This window comes from Salmo salar, chromosome ssa07, assembly GCF_905237065.1.
Source record: "Salmo salar chromosome ssa07, Ssal_v3.1, whole genome shotgun sequence".
Classification (NCBI taxonomy): domain Eukaryota; kingdom Metazoa; phylum Chordata; class Actinopteri; order Salmoniformes; family Salmonidae; genus Salmo; species Salmo salar.
The window spans coordinates 47,780,612-47,807,561 of NC_059448.1; the positions used below are offsets into that span (position 1 = coordinate 47,780,612).

The 26,950-nt window shown below is 44.6% G+C and overlaps 1 protein-coding gene across 13 annotated transcripts in view; it reads right to left on the reverse strand.

Annotated features, from left to right (window-relative positions):
- The window catches only part of LOC106609381 (liprin-alpha-2), a 207,449-nt gene that overhangs the window by 63,307 nt on the left and 117,192 nt on the right, over positions 1-26,950 (reverse strand). For all 13 annotated transcript variants that reach the window (XM_045722130.1, XM_045722136.1, XM_045722132.1 and 10 more), the window contains exon 3: positions 1,717-1,818. In XM_045722130.1, the coding sequence (XP_045578086.1) occupies positions 1,717-1,818 (102 nt within the window). The remainder of the gene's footprint in view (positions 1-1,716; positions 1,819-26,950) is intronic.

Here is a 26,950-nt window from a genome sequence, read left to right on the forward strand (position 1 = left end):
CTACACACACCCTCTCCTCCTCCTCCTCCTCTCTCTATAACCTACACCTACACACACCCTCTCCTCCTCCTCCTCCTCTCTCTATAACCTACACACACCCTCTCCTCCTCCTCCTCCTCCTCCTCTCTCTATAACCTACACACACCCTCTCCTCCTCCTCCTCCTCTCTCTATAACCTACACACACCCTCTCCTCCTCCTCCTCTCTCTATAACTTACACACACCCTCTCCTCCTCCTCCTCCTCTCTCTATAACCTACACACACCCTCTCCTCCTCCTCCTTCTCCTCCTCTCTCTATAACCTACACACACCCTCTCCTCCTCCTCCTCCTCTCTCTATAACCTACACACACCCTCTCCTCCTCCTCCTCTCTCTATAACCTACACACACCCTCTCCTCCTCCTCCTCCTCTCTCTATAACCTACACCTACACACACCCACTCCTCCTCCTCCTCCTCTCTCTATAACCTACACCTACACACACCCTCTCCTCCTCCTCTCTCTATAACCTACACACACACTCTCTCCTCCTCCTCCTCTCTCTATAACCTACACACACACTCTCTCCTCCTTCTCCTCTCTCTATAACCTACACACACACTCTCTCCTCCTTCTCCACTCTCTATGACTCATCATTTCTCTCTTATCGTGCTTCTACCCTGCATGGTTTATCCAGCTTACAGTGTTTAGGCCTAAAACCTAGAGGTACACCATCCTCTGTTCTGTTGTCAGCCCTCCAACCCACTGATTGGATGCACCTGGCATCAAAGATTTAATTATAAACTTTAAAACCTTTACAACAAAAAAAGCTGATTTATTAAAAGTCTGCCTCATAATCGCTCTGCAGAGGATTCAAGGTGACAATGAAGAGAGAGAGAGACTAAATTCCATCTCTCCCTGTCTCTCTCTTTGTGTCTCTCTCTCTCTGTATCTCTCTCCCTCTCTCGCTCTCCCTCCCTCTCTCTCTGTCTCTCTCTCTCTCTCTCTTTGGTGAGATGGCAGAGCAGTGACAGGGATACTAAAATGGCAGTGCTAAAATCCTCTCTGGCAGACTGGTGGTTTGCAGTCAGTCAGTGTGACTATGTGAGTCTCCCATTATACAGCCTGGTGGGAAAAGAGCAGCCTTATCTGTCAATAGCAGAGTTTGGTTACTCTGCTTAATGAAAGGGTACTATCGGAAATGGAATTCAGAGTTAGCTCCAATGTATATGGGGTCCAAATCTATCCCCAGGGGAAATGCAGGCGACCGGTTCCATTGACCTATGTTACAGATCACCAGTCAACTGCGTCAACAGATGAAAACATTGTTTGTTTGTTACCTATGCATAGTCACTTTGCCCCCACCTACATGTACAGATTACCTCAACTAGCCTGTACCCCTGCACACTGACTAGGTACCGGAGCCCCCTGTATATAGCCTCATTATTCTTATTGTGTTACTTTTATTATTACTTTTTATTTGGTAAATATTTTCTTCTTCTTGAACTGCACTGGTGGTTAAGGGCTTGTTAGTAAGCATTTCACGGTAAAGTCTACATTTGTATCGGCGCATGTGACAAATTTGATTTGATTTGATCTCCATAGACTCTGAGCCGTTCTGGTTGAGGTCAATGTTAGAATTGGGCAGAAAGAATGTGTGTCTGTGTGTGTGTCTGTGTGTGTGTCTGTGTGTGTGTCTGTGCGTGCGCACGTTCTTGTGTCTCCTCTCCACGTACCCTGGTGTTGTTCCTCTCAGCCTTGAGCTCAGAGATCTCCTCCTCCTTCTCCAGAAGGTTCTCTCTGCACACGTTCAGCTCCTTGGTCAGGGCTGCAAACTCCTGTACAGCAACAACACAGAACATAGAGGTCAGCATCACAGCACCATCCATAACACACAATACATCTTCATCTTCATCTTCATCACCACAACCCAGAAAACAGTTCGCACAAAAACATCCATGTCATTGGCATCCATACTGCACAATATCGTTAGTAAATAGGAGACAGTCATTAAACAAGCCCCCGCCACCCCACCCCACCCCACCCCATCACTCCCATGTCATACTCAGTGGACTAGCCCACAGTTCACAGACATAGTTGAAAAACTCTGTTAATCATGCCCAATCCAAAGGGAAAAGAGCCTTCTGTAATTATCTCTTTATGTTATTGATGGTTTTCTGGTTCCCTGATGTTTCTTTTCCCCATTGGGTTGTACTGTAGGCTAAATTAGACAAACTGACTCCCTGATCTTACTGAGGATATCCCAGACTTTGACGATGTGTTTCCAGACCACCACCACTACTACTACTACTACCACCACTACCACCACCACTACCACTACCACCACCATCACTACCACCACCACCACCACCACCACTACTACCACTACCACTACCACCACTACTACTACCACTACCACCACCACCACCACCACCACCACCACCACCACCACCACCACCACCACCACTACCACTACCACTACCACTACCACTACCACCACTACCACCACCACCACCACCACCACCACCACCGAAAACAGGTTAAAACCTGTGGGTTCTGGGAAAAGTACAAATTCGGTTCGTCAGAGAATATAACGTGAACGTGCTAATGGTAATCTCTACACACAGGCTGTAAGAGGATTGGCCCCCGAGGAGACTAGTGGGCACAAGGCCAGCCATAGTGGACTTAAGCATGACTACTGTACTGTACTGTCAGCACGAAGCAAAAAGAAGTGTGGTGGCAGAATCACTGCACAGGCCAGCATTACAAACCAAGCATGGAAGGCAGTCACTGTCCACTGGTCAGTGTAACACCCTTTGAAATAAGATGGGAGTCAGTATTTCAGTCGATCAATAAAGAGAACAATAACGCTCCTGTACAGCTAAATTGGCCACAAACTAACTTCTGTAAGTATTCCTTAGTGAGACGCTGTCATATAAAAATAACACAGCAGGCATCCAGACACCTGAATCAGGAGTTCCTAAACTCTAACCTTACAGAGTCAGAATAGAGGTGTGTGTTATCTGATAGCTGTAGCTCTGCATGCTGTCTCTCTCTACTAACTGCCTGTGCCCGTCCATCCGTCTCTCAGCAGATGGATAATTGACGGCTGGATTTAAATGCCACAGAACCAACGGGCCAATTACCCTCGCAGGACCGAGGTCCACAGGTCCACTATACGACCCGTCATTATCCCAAAAACACTCTCTCTGGCCGGGGTGACTGCGGGGGAAGTGTGGGCGTCTCTAACCATTTTCTGTGCTACTTTGTTACTCACTCACCCTAAGTGTTGTCTAGACTCTACTGTATTCTCTGGTGTTGGTACATTTAGGTAAACAACCTTGACAGAATGACTGACATCGACATGACTTCAAACCTTCAGCCTGTCATAAATGAAACACATTGGGAGCCGACAGGTCTTGGAGGGGGGCACAGTGGCCAGGTAGAGGATATAAAACATACAAACTACAAACTGTGGGCCTTTTGAGTGGCAGGACGGGTTGGAGTTTTGATTTGATTCCGAGGTGAGAAGTCAATAACAAGTGGACGATCAACAAACATGAGGCTGGGCTCAGAGGGGGGTGATGATGACGTGGAAGGTGTGTGTGTGTTTGTGTATGAGTGTGCGTGTGTGTGTGTGTGTGTGTGTGTGTGTGTGTGTGTGTGTGTGTGTGTGTGTGTGTGTGTGTGTGTGTGTGTGTGTGTGTGTGTGTGTGTGTGTGTGTGTGTGTGTGTGTGTGCCTTTGTGTTTAGAGATGGGGGAATTGGGAGTATGTAACTTGCCCTTCAATGACAATGAGACCGCATTAAGATGCATCGATTTTTCTTACTCCTGTGCTGCAATGGCCCTCGAATTATTGCTGGGTATTGTATTGGGCTCTATAAAGTCCTTCAGATATGAAATTGCATGTTGCTATATTGGTATTTTCCTAAATCTATTTATTGATATAACTGCACAGTCTTTATTTACTTTGCAATTACATTGTTTCTCCAAGTTGTCCTTCAGTGTTACGGCTGTCGTAGAGAGGGGACCAAAGCGCAGCGTGGTAAGTGTTCATTATGGTTTATTAAACAATGAAAACACTAGAACAAAGAAACAAACCGAAACGCCAAACAGTTCCGTCAGGTAACGAAATACAAAACAGAAAATAACTACCCACAAAACACAGGTGGGAAAAGGCTGCCTAAGTATGGCTCCCAATCAGAGACAACGATAGACAGCTGCCTCTGATTAGGAACCATACTCGGCCCAACACAAAGAAATACAAAACATAGAATGCCCACCCCATATCACACCCTGACCTAACCACATAGAGAAACAAACCGTCTCTCTCAGGTCAGGGCGTGACATTCAGGGTCATTGAAACAGACAGGCTCAAAGGCCAGAGAGACCACCACATGACCCTATCCCTCTGCTCCATCTCAATACACAACATCCTTCAAGTACCAGACATTTTAGAGTTCTGAGCTAAATTAAAAGTCATGTCAACTTAGTACAGCCATTGTCAGAGAAACATGTATTTTTTACTAAATGTTACCATGTTTCCCCTAGTGCAACAAATCACTGAGAGAGCAGAGAGAGGTTGCAGTTTCATGTTTATGCGTCTGTCCACCTTGACGAACACACACTGACTTCTGCTCGGGTGGCCGAACAGAACCGTGGCAGGTGGAGAAAAGGCTGTGGGGTACAGTACAAGTTCTGACACACACACACACACACACACACACACACTCTATCTCTCTATCTCTCACTCCAGTTCTAACTGTCTGAGCTGATAAACCAGCTGTCTCACCCAAATCAATCCCTCCTTCAAAATGAAATGATCTGGTCCACAGGGTCCTGACATGCTTTTATTAAACACTGCCTCTCCCTAAAGGCCAACACTGCCAGCCTGGAGAAGGATTGCTATTGAAAGCACTAAAGAAAAGCACCATTAAAAAAGAGGAGACTTCAAAAACGTCCAATAAATTGCCCATCCACACAAACTCCAGAGCTGTGTTCAAATACTCATACTAACCACACTAACTGTACTATTTGTGACGTGAATTTAGTATATAGTATGCTTATTGGTCATAGTATGGATATAGTTAGTGTGCCAAAAGTTCCCGGATGTCGTACTAAATTCGTCAAAATACAAATTATACAAGCAGTGTACACTATTTCCGTGCTTTTAGGGCACACAATGCAATTCTTCAGAAAATGTGTGAGGCTTCACAACGTTTTCAGATTTGAAGAAAATGGCAGAAAATATGCAGCCGAAGTCTGATGAGAGCAGATACAAATGAATTGCTTTAACTAATTATGACAAATGTTAAGAAAATGTTGAGCAATGTAATAAAGTCATGACTTTTCAAATAAGTTACGTTGACTGACAATTTGTTAGCTACGCTATCCTTACGAACCACATAGCATTACAGCAGTATGTACCGGTATGTTAGCTAGTTACCTAACGTTAGTTGGCTACTAATACATCGAACTTGCCAGGTAGTATATTAACTATCTGCTATCTAACTAACGTTAACTACCTAACGTTTATTGACTTGATTATTCACATCATTCTTAGCTAAATTGTATAGTCGTTGTGCATTACAATTGACATTGTTAATTCTGGTTATCTACTCCGATTTCAGAGCACTCTCGTCTGAGTGTGCCAGAGCGCAGAATAACTGATGAATTTAGGAACACTCAACACCCATTGAATATGACCGGTGCCAGTAAACATCGGCAAAAAAAAGCGTAATTAAATTGTTGCTAGCAGCACAGTTAGTCACCGACGCTCTGGATAACATGAAAACAGTCTAACCAGCTCTTCTTGGGAGAGTAAAATGGTCAGAGTGAGGTGTTCTCTCATTTGTGTCTGGAAGTAGCTAGCCAACGTTAGCTTGGGTGCTTGACTCCCATTGCGCTCTGAAAGGAGAGCAAAACGCTCTGATTTAAGAAAACCCAGAGTGCACACTGGCACTCCAGATTGAATTTACGAACACACCCTAATAGTATGTAGTATATACTCATTGTGTATACAGTATGTTAGTATGGGTATTCAAACACAGCTCATCTGTAATACACTCTTCAGAAAGTAGGAATATGATCAAACAGGAAGCCAAAGCAGCAGTACATTGTGGATATGCGGGCCTGAATGGGTGTTTGCTCGACTTGGCTCGGTTTGATCACGTCCTCACACTATTTAATTAACGGCATGGTCTCGCATCCAAACCATCACACGGATTGCAAGGAAAGCGAAAAAGGTGGGTGGGGGGGGGAAAGTCACACGGCTTGCACAGGCAACGCTCATCAAACGACCAAGATAACACTTCAGGACCAAACTAGCTGATGTATTTGTGGTTTATATCTAAAGATTGTAATGTAGGTCACGGTTGTAGAGGCTGATCTAGTTACAGGTGTAATACAGAGTCATTTAAACGAGTGATTCTGCTTACGTTGTTTACATTTATATTCAATATCCCGGAGTTGTTTTCTGTCCCCGGCCACATATGGTGAGTCACTGTGTCATCAAAGTGAACATTACACTGTTTCGTTTTTAGTTTGGTGATATAAACACGGTCGCCTCCGTCACGCACGTCAGGCAGAGCGTAACATGGTATTTCAACTATCAGAAAGCAAAAACTATTTCTAATGTCCCTACCGTTTCAAATGATTCATATCCACAAACAATGTGTCTCAATCCACTCCAGTAAGTCATGTAGAACGGTGATATTATATTCCTAGGAAAAGGCCTCATAAATAAGGTGCTAGGTGAAGTGGAGGAGAGCATAGGGGATGTGAAGACAATGATGAGCTTCTTCACTTGGGGATTTCGCCTCTCATTGGAAGCAATTCATCCAGAAGTGTCCAGATACCAAAGTAGCCCACTGGCAGAGAGAGATGGAGATGGAGAGATAGGTGAAAGAGAGTGCAAAGCCCCTGAGTGTACAGGGATGCACACGCTCGCGGGATAACCCAATCTTTCTGCTTCACTTACAGAGACCTTCAACATCTGCTGTGGTTATACAAGCACAGATCCAGTGGGAACCACATCTAACTAGCTACCTATATCCAGTACACTCTTAGACATAAAGGAGACTTGAAGAACCTTTTGTGGTCACTGTAAGGGAACCTTTTCAGGTCAAAAAGGTTCCTTGAGGAAGCCCTCTGAAAAGGTTATTTGAAGAATCTCTGTGTAAAGGTTCAACCTTTTTGTGTTGGGAGGGGTTCAATTTGGAACTTTAAAAATATATATTGTAGCAGCAGCCTATCAGAAGATAAGAGGTGTAGCTTATTGGAGGCGTGGCTTTCATCGTACAGTCTAACCCATGTAGCCATCGCCTAAAACCACATATCTTCTGAGTCTGGCAGCGCAACAAATCCAATGGCGATATAAATTTAAAGTGCTCGCACGCTACACATTGAAATATTAAAAGGTTCCTCCAAAAACTCTCAACCAACCAAAGATGAAAATATGAATGCATTGACTGCAATGATTCCTTGAGGAACTCCAGGGTTCCTCAAGTCACCCTTAATTCTAAGAGTGTACAGTTTAATGGGGGCCAAAACCAGGGGCATAGGGGGCCCAAAAAGCAAGAGAGAGGGGTCCTGGATTGGGAAGAGAATGTTAGGGGCCTCTGTGTGCTGGCAAACGTTGCTCAAACGCTGCTCTTACGCAGCTCGGCTGTACTCCTGCGTCACCCAAGGCCCCCGACAAGCTGCTGTAAGTGATAATTGGGAGGTGTTGATCAGAACGAACGCTGTCTCAGTCTGTACTTCAGAGGTGTGAGTCTGTGGGAGACGAGATTAGCATCAAGACAGTGTGAGCCTTGCTGTTCTAAATTAGGCTGTAGGAGGGGGAACAGGGGGGTTTAAGGTAGAGGGTTTACTTTATAAGATGGATTACTTAATGAGTTACGTGCAGTATAAAGTATTTCCCTGTCAGTAAAAACTCATGGTCCCAATTATATAGTTAGGGCCAACAGTTTGTCCCGGTCAGGCCAAGAGAGCAGAAAAACTGAAGAGAGCAGAAAAAATAGAACTAACTCTATCCAGGAAGTGGACCCAGTTGTGTATACTGCTCGCTCTCCTCTCATTACCTGAGCGCCGAGCCTATAATGACTACAGTATGTCAGGCCCATCCCTCGGTGGTGAAGCTCTAATTGAAAGGAGATAAGGAGCACGTCAGTACAGACATGAAACGGAGGAACACTGGGAGTTTCCTCATGGGGTGTGTGATCCAAAGACAGCCTATGTGCGTCTGTGAGTGCGTTTGACATTCAGCTCAGGACAGGGAGGCTTATGATACTAGACTAAAACAAGGCCCAAAGTATACGGGCATCAGTCATTTGGAGAGGCACCAGTAGATCATGATTCAGAGGCTTCAACACAAGGCAATGTATTGAATATGGAGAAGTATGATAAAAAAGAGTGCTGGAAGCGATGGGAAATACTTCAATACCCCCGTGGGCACGCCAGTAGGAGTCTTCAAGAAGAGAGAGAGGGTGTTGAAAAATTGAGTTACTATAGTACATTTAACTTCCAAACCCTAGCAGAAGCTTAAAAATGAGACAAACAGAGTAAATAACCTCTAGATGCCCTTTTCTCTGAAAAAACAAACAAATCATGCAAGCCATGACAACAACAAACTCTGAGTTGAGAAGGGAGCTATTGTTATACGCAACACAACTTTAATAATGCCGATCAGAGAGGATTGTGGGAACCACCCAGGCGTTCAACAAGAGACATTAAGACAAAATCCCAAACCCTTATTTGTGTGATCTCAAAGATGTGTATATACAGTTGAAGTCGGAAGTTTACAAACACCTTAGCCAAATACATTTCAACTCAGTTTTCACAATTCCTGACATTTAATCCTAGTAAAAATTCCCTGTCTTAGGTCAGTTAGGATCACCACTTCATTTTAACAATGTGAAATGTCAGAATGATTTATTTCAGCTTTTATTTCTTTCATCACATTCCCAGTGGGTCAGAAGATTACATACACTCAATTACTATTTGGAAGCATTGCCTTTAAATTGTTTAACTTGGGTCAAACATTTCGGGTAGCCTTCCACAAGCTTCCCACAATAAGTTGGGTGAATTTTGGCCCATTCCTCCTGACAGAGCTGGTGTAACTGAGTCAGGTTTGTAAGCCTCCTTGCTCGCACATGCTTTTTCAGTTCTGCCCACACATTTTCTATAGGATTGAGGTCAGGGCTTTGTGATGGCCACTCCAATACCTTGACTTTGTTGTCCTTAAGCCATTTTGCCACAACTTTGGAAGTATGCTTGGGGTCATAGTTCATTTGGAAGACCCATTTGCGACCATTTGTTACTTCAATATATCCACATAATTTTCCTTCTCATGATGCCATCTATTTTGTGAAGTGCACCAGTCCCTCGTGCAGCAAAGCACCCCCACAACATGATGCTGCCACCCCCATGCTTCACGGTTGGGATGGTGTTCTTCGACTTGCAAGCCTCCCCCTTTTTCCTCCAAACATAACAATGGTCATTATGACCAAACAGTTCTATTTTTGTTTCATCAGACTAGAGGACATTTCTCCAAAAAGTACGATCTTTGTCCCCATGTGCAGTTGCAAACCATAGTCTGGCTTTTTTATGACGGTTTTGGAGCAGTGGCTTCTTCCTTGCTGAGCGGCCTTTCAGGTTATGTCGATATAGGACTCGTTTTACTGTGGATATAGATACTTTTGTACCTGTTTCCTCCAGCATCTTCACAAGGTCCTTTGCTGTTGTTCTGGGATTCATTTGCACTTTTTGCACCAAAGTACGTTCATCACTAGGAGACAGAACGCGTCTCCTTCTTGAGCGGTATGACGGCTGCGTGGTCCCATGGTGTTTATACGTGCGTACTATTGTTTGTACAGATGAACGTGGTACCTTCAGGCATTTGGAAATTGCTCCCAAGGATGAACCAGACTTCTGGAGGTCTACATTTTTTTTTCCTGAGGTCTTGGCTGATTTCTTTTGATTTTCCCATGATGTCAAGCAAGGAGGCACTGAGTTTGAAGGTAGGCCTTGAAATACATCCACAGGTACACCTCCAATTGAGTCAAATTATGTAAATTAGCCTATCAGAAGCTTCTAAAGCCATGACATCATTTTCTGGAATTTTCCAAGCTGTTTAAAGGCACAGTCAACTTAGTGTATGTAAACTTCTGACCCACTGGAATTGTGATGCAGTGAATTATAAATGAAATAATCTATCTGTAAACAATTGTTGGAAAAATGACTTGTGTCATGCACAATGTAGATGTCCTAACCGACTTGCCAAAACTATAGTTTGTTAACAAGAAATTTGTGGAGTGGTTGAAAAACGAGTTTTAATGACTCCAGCCAAAAGTGTATGTAAACTTCCGACTTCAACTGTATACTTTACTTATCAGGAACTACAGAATCTCCACTCTTCATATAGTACAGCTGGTTTTATCACAGTGCTCGACTATCTCTTCAATATTTCAATATCTCTGCTGTTATATGTACAGTACCTAATCTACTATGAGAGAGGACAGGGCAGTCTATAAAGGATAGACTGATTGTTGAAGATGCATCATGGTTTTCAAACTCAATTTGCTACTGCCATGGTAAAACAAATTTCATGAGAATCAGCCAGCTTATAAATATATGATGAAGACAATGTTCTCACTATCTACCTTTCAGAGATAGCTCGGAGTGAAAGAGGCACATATATCACACCGGTACAGTGTTTGTACTGTACATGTCCTATCATCTCCTCCTTTACTAGACAAAAGAGTCTAATAAAAACCCTACTATAACCTGTAACTCTGTATTGTTATATCAATATAGACATTCACATGGGCAAATATCAAAGTACAGGATACATTCATTAATCCTGTACTTTAAGTTTCCAAGATAAGGCTTACAGCTACAGCTGAAACAGTAGGGATGCAGAGGTTATTCTGTAAGGGCAGCCCTTGGTCAATGAGAAGCCAGTTAAGTGGACACCTGAGCCAGCATCGGTTGACCAGCCAGCCAGGCAGCCAGAGAGAATACCCAGGGTGTCCCAGAGGACGCCCCACAGCACAATGAGTTTCAGCCCAACGAGCAGGCTCATTTCAGGCTCATTTCCTCACCTTTAAATATTCAAGAAGGTAATCTGTATAAGCACTGAGCAGTTGATGAACCCTCACAGATCTATAACTACAGTGTGCATAGGAGACAAGCATCACTATACAACAACTGCCATTCACTTGTGATTTTCAAAATGGGTTTTTCAATGATGCATCTCTTCTGCTCCTGTAACAACAAATGGATTCTGACAAACGGTCGCTGTATGAATCTAAACGATTACACGGTATATATAACAAGGTTAAACCAATACGTTTCACAACAACTTTGTAAAGCATGATTATTTTGGGATTTTGGGCTCATCATTTGAACTGATTCCCAGAAAAGTAATGTACAGAATAGACAATAGTCTGGTACAAAAGCCACTTCAGGATATAAACTGCTCAACCAGATAACATCGCAATATGAAGACTACTCCATTTCCTTTATAGGCGGTAAGATGTTAAATCTGTTCTAGATGAACAACTATTTGCTCATAATTTAACAGAATTCAAGGTGAACAAAATATTTGCATTGAATGACGTACTGGGACTAACTAATGATACAGACAGTAGATTATGGTTCAGTGCTTCCTGTACAAATATAACAATAGGGCACCATAAAGAAAACACATTATACTATGGTACTCAAGAGATGGTTCCTTCTCTCTTTCAGCATCGGAATTATACACTACATGTCCTGTTTCAGATCTGTTGTATACAGTACCAGCCAAAAGTTTGGACACACCTACTCATTTAAGGGTTTTTCTTTATTTTTACTATTTTCTACATTGAAGAATAATAGTGAAGACATCAAAACTATGAAATAACACATATGGAATCATGTAGTAACGAAAAAAGTGTTAAACAAATCAAATAATATTTTATATTTGTGATTCTTCAAAGTAGCCACCCTTGCCTTGATGACAGCTTTGCACGCTCTTGGCATTCTCTCAACCAGCTTCATGAGGTAGTCACCTGGAATTCTTTTCTGGCAGTCTTGAAGGAGTTCCCACATATGCTGAGCACTTGTTGGCTGCTTTTCCTTCACTCTGCTGTCCAACTCATCCAAAACCATCTCAATTGGGTTGAGGTCGGGTGATTGTGGAGGCCAGGTCATCTTATGCAGCACTCCATCACTCACCTTCTTGGTCAAATAGCCCTTACACAGCCTGGAGGTGTGTTGGGGCATTTTCCTGTTGAAAAACAAATGATAGTCCCACTAAGCGCAAACCAGATGGGATGGCGTATCGCTGCAGAATGCTGTGGTAGCCAATGTGGTTATGTGTGCCTTGAATTCTAAATAAATAACACAGTGTCACTAGCAAAGCCCACCCACACCATAACACTTCCTCCTCCATGCTTTACGGTGGGAAATACACATGCGGAGCTCATCCGTTCACCCACACCGCGTCTCACAAAGATACGGCTGTTGGAACCAAAAATCTCCAATTTGGACTCCAGACCAAAGGATAGATTTCCACCGGTCTAATGTCCATTGCTTGTGTTTCTTGGCCCAAGCAAGTCTCTTCTTCTTATTGGTGTCCTTTAGTGGTGATTCTTTGCAGCAATTTGACCATGAAGGCCTGATTCACGCAGTGTCCTCTGAACTGTTGATGTTGAGATGTGTCTGTTACTTGAACTCTGTGAAGCATTTATTTGGGCTGCAATTTCTGAGGCTGGTAACTCTAATGAACTTATCCTCTGCAGCAGAGGTAACTCTGGGTCTTCCATTCCTGTGGCGGTCCTCATGAGAGCCAGTTTCATCATAGCGCTTGATGGTTTTTACGACTGCACTTGTAGAAACTTTCAAAGTTCTTGAAATGTTCCGTATTGACTGACCTTCATGTCTTAAAGTAATGATGGACTGTAATTTCTCTTTGCTTATTTGAGCTGTTCTTGCCATAATATGGACTTGGTCTTTTACCAAATAGGGCTATATTCTGTATACCAACCCTACCTTGTCAATTGAAATGCATTCCAGGTGACTACCTCATGAAGCTGGTTGAGAGAATGCCAAGAGCGTGCAAAGCTGTCATCAAAGCAAAGTGTGGCTAATTGAAGAATCTGAAATATAAAATACACTGCTCAAAAAAATAAAGGGAACACTAAAATAACACATCCTAGATCTGAATGAATGAAATAATCTTATTAAATACTTTTTTCTTTACATAGTTGAATGTGCTGACAACAAAATCACACAAAAATAATCAATGGAAATCCAATTTATCAACCCATGGAGGTCTGGATTTGGAGTCACACTCAAAATTAAAGTGTAAAACCACACTACAGGCTGATCCAACTTTGATGTAATGTCCTTAAAACAAGTCAAAATGAGGCTCAGTAGTGTGTGTGGCCTCCACGTGCCTGTATGACCTCCCTATAACGCCTGGGCATGCTCCTGATGAGGTGGCGGATGGTCGCCTGAGGGATCTCCTCCCAGACCTGGAATAAAGCATCCGCCAACTCCTGGACAGTCTGTGGCGCAACGTGGCGTTGGTGGATGGAGCGAGACATGATGTCCCAGATGTGCTCAATTGGATTCAGGTCTGGGGAACGGGCGGGCCAGTCCATAGCATCAATGCCTTCCTCTTGCAGGAACTGCTGACACACTCCAGCCACATGAGGTCTAGCATTGTCTTGCATTAGGAGGAACCCAGGGCCAACCGCACCAGCATATGGTCTCACAAGGGGTCTGAGGAGCTCATCTCGGTACCTAATGGCAGTCAGGCTACCTCTGGCGAGCACATGGAGGGCTGTGCGGCCCCCCAAAGAATGCCACCCCACACCATGACTGACCCACTGCCAAACCGGTCATGCTGGAGGATGTTGCAGGCAGCAGAACGTTCTCCACGGCGTCTCCAGACTCTGTCACGTCTGTCACATGTGCTCAGTGTGAACCTGCTTTCATCTGTGAAGAGCACAGGGCGGCAGTGGCGAATTTGCCAATCTTGGTGTTCTCTGGCAAATGCCAAACGTCCTGCACGGTGTTGGGCTGTAAGCACAACCCCCACCTGTGGACGTCGGGCCCTCATACCACCCTCATGGAGTCTGTTTCTGACCGTTTGAGCAGACACATGCACATTTGTGGCCTGCTGGAGGTCATTTTGCAGGGCTCTGGCAGTGCTCCTCCTGCTTCTCCTTGCACAAAGGCGGAGGTAGCGGTCCTGCTGCTGGGTTGTTGCCCTCCTACGGCCTCCTCCACGTCTCCTGATGTACTGGCCTGTCTCCTGGTAGCGCCTCCATGCTCTGGACACTACTCTGACAGACACAGCAAACCTTCTTGCTACAGCTCGCATTGATGTGCCATCCTGGATGAGCTGCACTACCTGAGCCACTTGTGTGGGTTGTAGACTCCGTCTCATGCTACCACTAGAGTGAAAGCACCGCCAGCATTCAAAAGTGGCCAAAACATCAGTCAGGAAGCATAGGAACTGAGAAGTGGTCTGTGGTCACCACCTGCAGAACCACTCCTTTATTGGGGGTGTCTTGCTAATTGCCTATAATTTCCACCTGTTGTCTATTCCATTTGCACAACAGCATGTGAAATGTATTGTCAATCAGTGTTGCTTCCTAAGTGGACAGTTTGATTTCACAGAAGTGTGATTGACTTGGAGTTACATTGTGTTGTTTAAGTGTTCCCTTTATTTTTTTTGAGCAGTGTATATTTTGATTTGTTTAACACCTTTTTGGTTACTACATGATTCCATATGTGCTATTTCATAGTTTTAATGTCTTCACTATTATTCTACATTGTAGAAAATAGTAAAAATAAAGAAAAACCCTGGAATGAGTAGGTGTGTCCAAACTTTTGGCTGGTACTGTATACATCATTATACATCGTTAATGACAATAATGCCCTTAGGTCAGTCATTAGGGCATAATCAGCTCACCACCAATTAGTCATTCACAATTAACTAGTGACTTAATGAACCCGGCCATGAAAGCAGGGAATCGCTGGAATTCACTCAGCTATGTGGTGTATTGATTTTATGCAGCCAGATTGACCGTGATGAGATTCGTAATGGGATACTCTCTGAGCAGCTTTTAAACAGCATGACTTCCAATATTAATTGGGAAATTAAACAATATGATCAGCAGCATTTTGATTTCACACGGAGATCCAGTCCTTCTGGGACTCAATAAGACTCTCATAGAAATAGAATACCTAGAATGGGGATTCCCTTTCAAGTCTAGGGATTATATGTCTATATCTCTGTTGTGTTTGACAGGATGCCTCAGCACTATAGATCAGAAGATATGTTCATAGACTCGTCCCAGAGGACCAGTCATTCCCAGTCATTCCCATGTTCCCAGGCCTGCGACATGTGAAGCAGGCCCTCCTGGGTGAGGAATGACTTATAAAGGATGGAGCTGGACACGTTAGAGAGAGACGAACTGACACATCGATTACCAGCCACAAATACCTGACAAAGGTCTGAAATGTCAACCCCTCCACCCCCACCCCAGAAGCCTGGGCCTGAGCAGGCCAACATAGGGGGATGGGGTGCTGGAGGGTGTGTGTGTGTGAATTACAATGACCTTTGGATGGAGAGCTAAGGGTGGTCGTTGCTGTACTGTAGAGGCCCCTTGGGGGCTGGGCTATTAATCTGAGTGGAGGAAATTACAGCCCTGAGATTTACTGCCTGTCACATCCCTACTAACTAATTCTGATCTCCTCAGACCAAACCCCCCCTGCCTGGCTGACCATAGAGCCACTCTCATGGGCCACTCCTCTGTGGGTATGTAGGGACAGGCGTCAGGGAATGGGCCCCCCTGTATACATGTACTGTACTGTAATGTAACCAGCATGTCTGGAAGGCCCAACATGTTACACAATGATTTCACATTGAATGTTGCTGTCTCTCCCTCCCTCCACCCCCCCAGAGACGGGGTGGTACCAGTTACAGCAGGCTGTACCGCAGCACAGACAAAGAGCAACACATGCTGTCAGCAGTGGCCAGGAAAAGCCTGCTCCCCTTCCACATTAGATGAGAGGGGAGGCTCAGAGGAGGCCAAGGTCAGGGCAGACAAGTCACAGGGCTTCATATACCAGGGACGATTTAGGTTTCATGAGGAGAATGAAAATGAGGCTCCAAGACCGGCAGCTCATCCACAAGACACACATAGTCTACTTCTAGCTGTACAATATGCGTGTATTAAGTTTGCTTTCACTCACTCAACAAATAGATACTTGCATTCCCACTAGAATTGTCTTATTCGTCACATTGATAGGACTGTACATCTTTAAAAGGTCAGAGACAGAATGGGAAGAAAAACAAATCATATCCATTGGCGTCGACACAAACTCCTAACCACATCACAACTTTATAGTCCAGTGAGGACAGAAGATATTTCCTCTCCCAGACGTAATGTGTGATGCGCTTCTTATTTAGACCAGATAAGTACGAGCAGCCAGCGAGGCAGTGAAAAACATGGTCGCTAGCCATTTGTAACAAAACAACTTAACAAATGTCAGCCCACTCATCATCCATTACCAATGGAGAGGCAATGCACTGGAGGAGACACACAACAACCAAGGCACATAAGCACAGGGGCCACAGCTCTCCAAGAGACATACAGTGCTTTCGGAAAGTATTCAGACCCCTTGACTTTTTCCACATTTTGTTACATTACAGCCTTATTCTAAAAATCCTCAGCAATCTAACACTACAACTTGATTGGAGTCCACCTGTGGTAATTTCAATTGAATGGACATGATTTGGAAAGACACACACCTGTCTATAAAAGGTCCCACAGTTGACAGTGCATGTCAGAGCGAAAACCAAGCCATGAGGTCGATGGAATTGTCCGTAGAGCTCTGAGACAAGATTGTGTCGAGGCACAGATCTGGGGAAGGGTACCAAAGCAATTCTGTAGCATTGAAGGTCCCCAAGAACACAGTGGACTCCATCATTTTTAAATGGAAGAAGTTTGGAACCACCAAGACTCTTCCTAGAACTGAGCAATCGGGGGAGAAGGGTCTTGGTCAGGGAGGTGACCAAGAACCCGATGGTCACTCTGACAGAGCTCTAGAGTTCCTCTGTGGAGGTGGGAGAACCTTCCAGAAGGACAACCATCTCTGCAGCAATCCACCAATCAGGCCTTTATGGTAGAGTGACCAGACGGAAGCCACTCCTCGGTAAAAAGGCACATGACAGCCCGCTTGGAGTTTGCTGAAAGGCACCTAAAGACTCTCAGACCATGAGAAACAAGATTCTCTGGTCTGATGAAACCAAGATTGAACTATTTGGCCTGAATGCCAAGCATCACACCTGGAGAAAACCTGGCACCATCCCTACGGTGAAGCATGGTGGCAGCAGCATCATGCTGTGGAGATGTTTTTCAGCGGCAGGGACTGGGAGACTAGTCAGGATCAAGGCAAAGATGAACGGAGCAAAGTACAGAGAGAGATCCTTGATTAAAAACCTGCTCCAGATCGCTCAGGACCTCAGACTGGGGTGAAGGTTCACCTTCCAACAGGACAACGACCCTATGCACACAGCCGAGACAACGCAGGAGTGGCTTCAGGACAAGTCTCTGAATGTCCTTGAGTGGCCCAGCCAGAGCCCGGACTTGAACCGGATCGAACATCTCTGGAGAGACCTGAAAATAGCTGTGCAGCAACACTCCCCATCCAACTTGAGAAGATCTGCAGAGAAGAATGGGAGAAGGTGTGTCAAGCTTGTAGCATCATACCCAAGAAGACTCGAGGCTGTAATCACTGCCATAGATGCTTCAACAAAGTACTGAGTAAAGGGTCTGAATACTTATGTAAAGTGATTTCACTTTTCTATTTATAATAAATTAGCTACAATTAAAAAAAACTGGTTTTGTTTTGTCATTATGGGGTATTGTGTGTAGATTGATGAGGAAAAAACCCAATTGAATCAATTTTAGAATAAGGCTGTAACCTAACAAAATGTGGAAAAAGTCAAGGGGTCTGAATACGTTCCGAAGGCACTGCATCAGGGCCGTATTCCTGCCTGGAATTACTTTCACCTTGCATGGAATAGGGTAGAGGGGGGTGATAGATAGAATGATGTTCATAGCTGAGAGCTCCCTGTCTTTTCACCCTCAGCTCACCCGTCCTAAAGATGGCAGCCCGCATGGGATTATGGTATATTTACATTCATCCGGGAGGTGGTGGAGGTACTCATGCAGGCCTAACTCCATGTCTCCACACACACTCAGAAGCTCTCCAGGGATCATTTGGGCATCACTGCTAGCAAGTCTGTATCTCTCTCACTCATTCCCACCTGGGCGCCCCTCCATCCCTCCCTGGAGTTCACTGTCTCTACTCATATCAAATGGAAATATGTACAGGTCTGCCTGGCTTGTCAGCGATGCTCCAGCTTGGGCTTTCATATCAACATGTGGGGAGTGTCTCACTGTTGCTTGATGGGAACCTAACTCAGTATGGAGAGAAAGGGTTTGTATTCTGTGTACCCTCAGCCAGCTGGTGTCTTTATGTTCTAGGGAGAGATATGACGGGGCTAGATGGTGGTGATGGCGGCTCGGCCGTACCTTTATCCACGGGGGACGATAAAAAAGTGTGAAATCCTCTCTCTGGATAGCGATCAATCTGTTCCACAAAAGGCTGGAGTAGCTGTCAGGGAAGTGGGAAGCACTGGGCGAAAGGCAGGACTGTGTCGGCTGATAAATGTGGGCCGTGGAGCTCTAGTTCAAAGTGGGCCTTAATCGGGACTGAGTCCGCCATGCCAGATAGCCAACGCAATTTAGTTTGGGCTTCGATAACAAGGCAACAGAGACTCTCGCGTGGGTGAGTTCCACACTCTAAAATCATCATACATCTTGTGGGATTTGAACGGTGCTCGGCCTAAATAGTTTAGAGAGAGGGATTCTGGGCAAGCATTGATGATTCCATTACCTTATTCCACAGACAACATTCTTGGGAACTAGCCATAGACATCCAAACACTGACGGGCTGTTTGTACATCTGAGAACACACTGAAGTATGACTGAGATTTCACAAGAAAAGTGTAAAGGAGGACATACAACAGGAGAACAGACTGCACGAACTGCACTCTACAAAGACCTCAAGGGACTTTTTGGCCGTTAGAAAGGATATCATATACATCATTACCACATTAAAATGTTTTTAAAACATCCATATTCCTTCCTTTTCCACTGGGATCATTTCACCTGAAATGAGTCTTTCAGATGAGATGATAGCTCTGTGTGTCTCTCTCGCTCTTCTAGCCAAGACGGTTTAAGTGGTAATTCCTTGTCTTGATGCGGCTGCGGTTTGGACGATTGACTGGAAAAGGCAGCGGAAATGAAAGGAGGGACTTGTACTCTCTTAACCCTTAGCCCCCTCTTTTCTTCTGTCTAGCCTCTCCCTCTCTCCTGCACCAGGTACCTGGGTCTAAGAGGCCACTGAAAACCCATCTCTCTCCTTCATTGAGTTCTGGATGGCTGGCCAAAGGAGTGATTAGAGCCATGGCTTTTCTTCTTGCATTCCACTGGGGAAAGTGACACTCAAAAGACAGAATTGTAGAATCATCGGAGATGGGGAGCACAAAATAAGTCAACTGAAAGTAATGGTTATAGACGTAGAAAAACTAAAGTGCCTCCGTGAGACTTAAGAAAAAAGGGACAATTGATTTCTCGGAGGGGATTCTACCATGGGGAGTAGGGATATCGTCTTGTAGCTGGCTGTGGCGAGAGAGAGGCACTCAAACGCCACATGATTCACTGTCCCCAAATCAAGACATCAGGTAATTTTTTTCTCCAAGAGGATTTTGAAACTACTCATTGTGTAACAAAGTTACCTATCCATGTGTTTTTCATCATATCCCGACATAGTCAAAGTTATCTATCCATGTGTTTTTCATCATATCCCAACATAGTCAAAGTTACCTATCCATGTGTTTTTCATCATATCCCAACATAGTCAAAGTTACCTATCCATGTTTTTTTCATCATATCCCAACATAGTCAAAGTTATCTATCCATGTGTTTTTCATCATATCCCAACATAGTCAAAGTTATCTATCCATGTGTTTTTCATCATATCCCAACATAGTCAAAGTTATCTATCCATGTGTTTTTCATCATATCCCAACATAGTCAAAGTTATCTATCTATGTGTTTTTCATCATATCCCAACATACTGTAGCCAAAGTTATATACAACCTGTTTCAATCAGGAAATTCTTTAGTGGATTTTTATGTGGGCTACAGTATTTTGCCCTAAATCCAAACAGTATAACAAAGTTAACTATCCGTTTATTACTCATAGCCCAACATGTGGAGGCATAATCAAAATGTGTGTATAATCCATTGTGAGAGTAGATCAGTATAATACACTGTTTTACCCTACATACTGGTTGCATCTGTTGTTCTAATGAGACACTTAAGCAATAAGGCCCAAGGAGATGTGTTATATTGGCAATATATGACAAACCCCCGAGGTGCCTTATTGCTATTATAAACTGGCTACCAACGTAATTAGAGCAGTAAAAATAAATATTTTGTCATACCCGTGGTATACGGTGTAATATACCATGGCTGTCAGCCAATCAGCATTCAGGGTTCGAACCACCCAGTTTATAATCGGGCTCCCGAGTGGCGCAGCGGTCTAAGACACCGCATCTCAGTGCTAGAGGCATCACTACAGACACCCTGGTTCTGGCCGTGATTGGGAGTCCCATAGCGTCGTCCGGGTTTGGCCGGTGTAGGCCGTCATTGTAAATAAGAATTTGTTCTTAACTGACTTGCCTAGTTAAATGAAGGTTCAATTAAAACTAAATTCTAATAATATTAAACGTTGCATATGCAGTTGGACCCCGCTCCTCTAGTAATGTCAAGCTCTATTTCTAAAGTATGCATGGTAAGACCCATCTATAAATGTTTACTACCTGTACATTACACCACAGAGCACCTTACACAGACTAACCAGCACCATGGAGAGACTGCTCAAGTCATCAAGGTGACCATATAATGGCTAATGGCTGATCATTAAACACTATGTGGGTGCAGCATAATGGTCTATCCGTTTAGCCATGGAAATACTATTTAAGTTAAATGGCTTGTAAATATCCTGACGGAACAAATGAATAATTCCAATATCAGCATGCTGGAGAGAGAGTGTGTCAGAGAGTGAGAAAGAACACCAGAGGCAAGGCAACACATCTACCTGTTACAGACATTTGATAGCAATACATTCCAGTATCACACATTTCCACAGGTATTAAACATAACATGTTTAACCACTTTGAAGGAAATTTGAGAGGGACCATGATTTAACATTATTAAAAGCCATCTATGATTCCAGTGCTGGACGATCAAACGGTTAGATACAAGAGTGACTATATTGGACGTAAACAGCCTTGGGCAGAACTACAGTCTGGGAACATTTGGGTAATAAGTCTCCTGAGGGGTGGATGGCTGTGGGGAGACGTGAGGTCACTATTAAAGAAGAATGAACACACCCCAACACACACACCCCAACACATATCTCTTAGCCCTCATGTTTTCTTAGCTCTGGGGCTGAGCTGTCTTTGTGCTCAGGCCTTATCTCCATCCTCCAGGCTGTCCTCCTGGACACTTTTAGTGGCCACTTGGCTCGTCTGCATCACAAGATCCTAACATGGATTATATGGGCTCAAATTGAATCAATCAACAGGCCCATTTGAGGCTGATAGTATCTGTGGTTCCCTGGGGAGTTTTGACGAGCTGTCACATGGGACTTGTTTAAAGGCTGTCCAGAGATAAAAACCCTATGCTGTATCTTCATGCTGTCTGACTGGATCATACTGGACCACAAAATGAACAGCTGGTTGCCAGGTTACGTTATTACTACTGGTCCAGAATGGAACAGACAGCACAAATAACATTGAAACATGCATATTCATATTCACACATAAGCACAAGCTTGTACACACACACACACACACACACACACACACACACACACACACACACACACTCACACACACACACCACCAGGTAAACATGGAAAGTCAAATGACCTCCAGCGCTATTCAAACTGAATGAATGTAACAGGCCCAGTGCTGTGAATCCATGGCATTTTCTAAAAGGTCTCGTTCATGGGAGGACGCCACATGGGACTCAGCAGGCATTCATATCTCCTCAGAAACAGCAAACCCAATGGACGTTGACCAAAACAACACCCATCTCCATGGCTTGTAGGACTCACATTACATTCACATTAGCCACGTGTAAAGCTTATTCCTACAACCGTGAAATCCTAGACTCTACACTAGAGTATGTAACGGACCGTTCTAGTTCAATGCAGTCCTAGCCGAGGCCGTGCGGGACTGTGCAGCAGAGCAGAAATGAATGATGGCCGAACATTAACACAGACACAACCCTACTGGAATGATAATGTCTTCTCCGTTGTCACTCAGGGACACTGAGATAAGACAATATGGAGAAAGGAAACCGCTATAGAAACAGAGCATGAATAACGATATCGGCTAACTCCTCAGAATCAATAGGACAACATTGATTAGGCCTAGTTATTCTTATTAAGGCAGAAGCTATATCTAGTATGAAGCAGAGGGAAGAAATGATAGCTGCTCATTGTTCTTCTATTACGGTCTAAATCTCTCCTTCACTGCAGCCAACGTGAGTAAAACATTTAAACGTGTTAACCCTCGCAAGGCTGCAGGCCCAGACGGCATCACCGGCCGCGTCCTCAGAGCATGCGCAGACCAGCTGGCTGGTGTGTTTACAGACATATTCAATCAATCCTTATCCCAGTCTGCTGTCCCCACATGCTTCAAGAGGGCCACCATTGTTCCTGTTCCCAAGAAAGCTAAGGTAACTGAGCTAAATGACTACCGCCCTGTAGCACTCACTTCCGTCATCATGAAGAGCTTTGAGAGACTAGTCATGGACCATATCACCTCCACCCTACCTGACACCCTAGACCCACTCCAATTTGCTTACCGCCCCAATAGGTCCACAGACGACGCAATCGCCATCACACTGCACACTGCCCTAACCCATCTGGACAAGAGGAATACCTATGTAAGAATGCTGTTCATCGATTACAGCTCAGCATTTAACACCATAGTACCCTCCAAACTCGTCATTAAGCTCGAGACCCTGGGTCTCGATCCCGCCCTGTGCAACTGGGTCCTGGACTTTCTGACGGGCCGCCCCCAGGTGGTGAGGGTAGGAAACAACGTCTCCACCCCGCTGATCCTCAACACTGGGTCCCCACAAGGGTGCGTTCTCAGCCCTCTCCTGTACTCCCTGTTCACCCATGACTGCGTGGCCATGCACGCATCCAACTCAATCATCAAGTTTGGAGACGACACTACAGTGGTAGGCTTGATTATCAACAATGACGAGACGGCCTACAGGGAGGAGGTGAGTGCCCTCGGAGTGTGGTGTCAGGAAAATAACCTCGCACTCAATGTCAACAAAACAAAAGAGATGATCGTGGACTTCAGGAAACAGCAGAGGGAGCAGCCCCCTATCTACATTGATGGGACAGTAGCGGAGAGGGTGGAAAGTTTTAAGTTCCTCAGCGTACACATCACGGACAAACTGAAATGGTCCACCCACACAGACAGCGTGGTGAAGAAGGCGCAGCAGCGCCAATTACCGCCTGGTACGGCAGCTGCTCCGCCCATAACCGGAAGGCTAGTGAGGTCTGCACAACGCATCACCGGGTGCAAACTACCTGCCCTCCAGGACACTTATACCACCCGATGTCACAGGAAGGCCAAAAAGATCATCAAGGACAGCAAACACCCGAGCCACTGCCACTGATGTATCACTAGCCACTTCAAACAATGCCACTTTATATAATGTTTTCATAACCTACATTACTCATCTCATATGTGTATACTGTACTCTATACCATCTACTGCATCTTGCCATCCTGATGTAATGTATCACTAGCCACCTTAAACAATGCTGCTTTATATGTTTTCATACCCTACAATACTCATCTCATATGTATATACTGTACTCTATACCATCTACTGCATCTTGCCTATGCCGTTCGGCCATCACTCATTCATATATTTTTATGTACATATTCGTATTCATTCCTTTACACTTGTGTGTACAAGGTAGTTGTTGTGGAATTGGTAGGTTACTTGTTAGATATTACTGCATGGTCGGAACTAGAAACACAAGCATTTCGCTACACTTGCATTAACACCTGCTAACCACGTGTATGTGACAAATACATTTGATTTGATTTGATCAGCAGTTTTCTGTTGGACCCGTGAGGCAAGAGCTCTGCCAGAGGGCTACTTTGGTCTCTGGGAAATTCTGGATGAGTTGCTTCCAATTGTCTTTACACTCCCTTAAAATCATCTCTCTCTCACTCTCTCTCTCTCTCTCTCTCTCTCTCTCTGTCTCTGGGGGTGAAAGGGTGGCTGTATTTGGTCTGCCTATGTCCCTGAGATACTCTGGGGATGTGGTTGCCAGATGCGTGTGCATGCGTACCAGCCCTAATGTCCATTACACACATGGGCGCTGACACATTGTGAGACACGAAAGCTACCCTGGCTTGAAAATGACGGCAAGGTTTATTGGGCTGTGTTAGCAGCTCTACTCCTTTATTGTAGCCCATCCAGCTCGACCAACTACTGGAGTGCTAAATAACAGCACAGGGCTGAACCACACAGGGCTGAGCCACACAGGGCTGAGCCACACAGGGCTGCTACACCTCAATTACTCTCTTTTTTCAGCCCCAGCACAAAACGGCTAAGATTATAGGCAGGGGCAACAGGAAAAACACAATCCTGCAATTCGGATGAATGGGTTATTGAACTCAACTGTGACTCCCTTTTGGGGGAGCTAAGCCCTTCCGTACCCCCACTGTGATAAGAGCCGCAGGGACCTGGAATTATGGGTAAAAAAAGGTTGAAGAAAGAACTAAAGAGGGTGGTTTTAAAATGAATAGAACACTGTATACCCCAAGGGCCATATTAAAAGCGTCTCAGAATATGAGAACTGATCTAGGATCAAGACCTCCATGTTCATATCATCTTCTTCATTATGATCTAAAAGGCAAAACTGATCCTATATCAGCACTCCCAGGTTTGACTGTGCAGTTAATCAATGAATACTGTTCTTTCAGGGAAGGTTCCTACTGTACGGAACAGGAAGTGGGTCAGTGTTCCATATAGGAGCCTTTCCTCCCCTTTGACAACTTGTCATACAATTTTAATGATGCTGTGATGTGGGAATAGGGGGATTGGCCCAGTAAAGGCATATATGCCTCAAATCAACCTGTGACAGAGATTCTCTCTCTCACTCTCTCTCAATTTAAGGGGCTTTATTGGCATGGTAAACATATGTTAACATTGCCAAAGCAAGTGAACTAGATAATAAACAAAAGTGAAATAATCAATAAAAATGTACAGTACACTCAGTTCCGAAAGAATAGAGACATTTCAAATGTCATATTATGTCTATATGGAGTGTTGTAATGATGTGCATGTACAAAATGAAAAAGAAAAACATCAATATGGGTTGTATTTACAATGGTGTTTGTTCTTCACTGGTTGCCCTTTTCCTGTGGCAACAGGTCACCAATCTTGCTGCTGTGATTGCACACTGCGGTATTTCACCCAATAGATATGGGAGTTTTTGAATTCTTTGTGTGTCTGTGTAATCTGAGGGAAATATGTGTCTCTAATATGGTCATACACTTGGTAGGAGGTTAGAAAGTGCAGCTCAGTTTCCACCTCATTTTGTGGGCAATGTGCACATAGCCTGCCTACGGCGGCCTTTCTCAATAGCAAGGCTATGCTCACTGAGTCTGTACATAGACAAAGATTTCCTTAATTTTGGGTCAGTTACAGTGGTCAGGTATTCTGCCACTGTGTACTCTCTGTTTAGGGCCAAATAACATTCTAGTTTGCTCTCGCTCCCCCCCACCTCGCTCCTTCTCCTCTCCCCTCATCTCCTCTCCTCTCATTGTTGACAACCACCTCTACAATACATACAGTGATGATGTCTACAGAGAAGTGTGAACCTGAAAATGTTTTACAGCAAAGGTCAGCAACCTACAGGAATTATTCAGGATCACAGTGATTCAAAAATATATATATATTAATAGAAAGTTGAGTATTTTCAGGCATCAAGACCTTTCTTCGCATGACCTCCCATAGTAGTACTACCTTGCATTGGAGTGACAACCAAAGAAATGCCTAAACATTCCACCCGTCAGCACTTTCAGTGTGATCTCCATCCAGCTTGATCCTTCCCGAGTCTTCCCATTGTCCCTCCACTCCACTGTTATTACTGAGTAGGCTCTGAGAGCTAGGCATGCATGGTTGGTCAAGCACACACACACACTCCGACTTTCTCAAACAACCCTGACCTTCTTACCACAGCGCAATTATGAAGCAGCAAAAACAACAATTAGCCTACCACACACCGTTTTGGTTTTCGTTATTATTTCATTAAACACCAAAGGAAACAGAAGGATGCCTGTGAGGTTGATTAACTCTCTGGGCAGGCTGTCGTCACGGCCAGGGGGATCATGGGAAGGGGATGACATTGTAGTGAGCAAATGTTGGTGGGTGTCGATCGGCTTATCCTGGGAGGGTTGCCAGACAGTGCCAGTCAGCTCTCTCCGGGCCTGTTGGCTTTTCGGTTTCTAGATAACGTGCCATAGGCCCTTGTAGGTGGTTAGGTTGTCAGATATGTTCCATAGGCCCATGTGGGCCTCTGGGTTGCTAGATAATGTGCCACATGCACTTGAGGGTGTTTGGGTTGCCAGATATGTCCCTCAGTGGGGCATGCCTGTGCCCGGTAGATAGCCACATACTGTGAACTCCCACTGACTCCATGCTGGCCGGGAGAGGTCACACTGGATGTACACATTGCTGAGTGTGCTCGCCCACAGAGACACCGTTTTGAACCAAGTTTC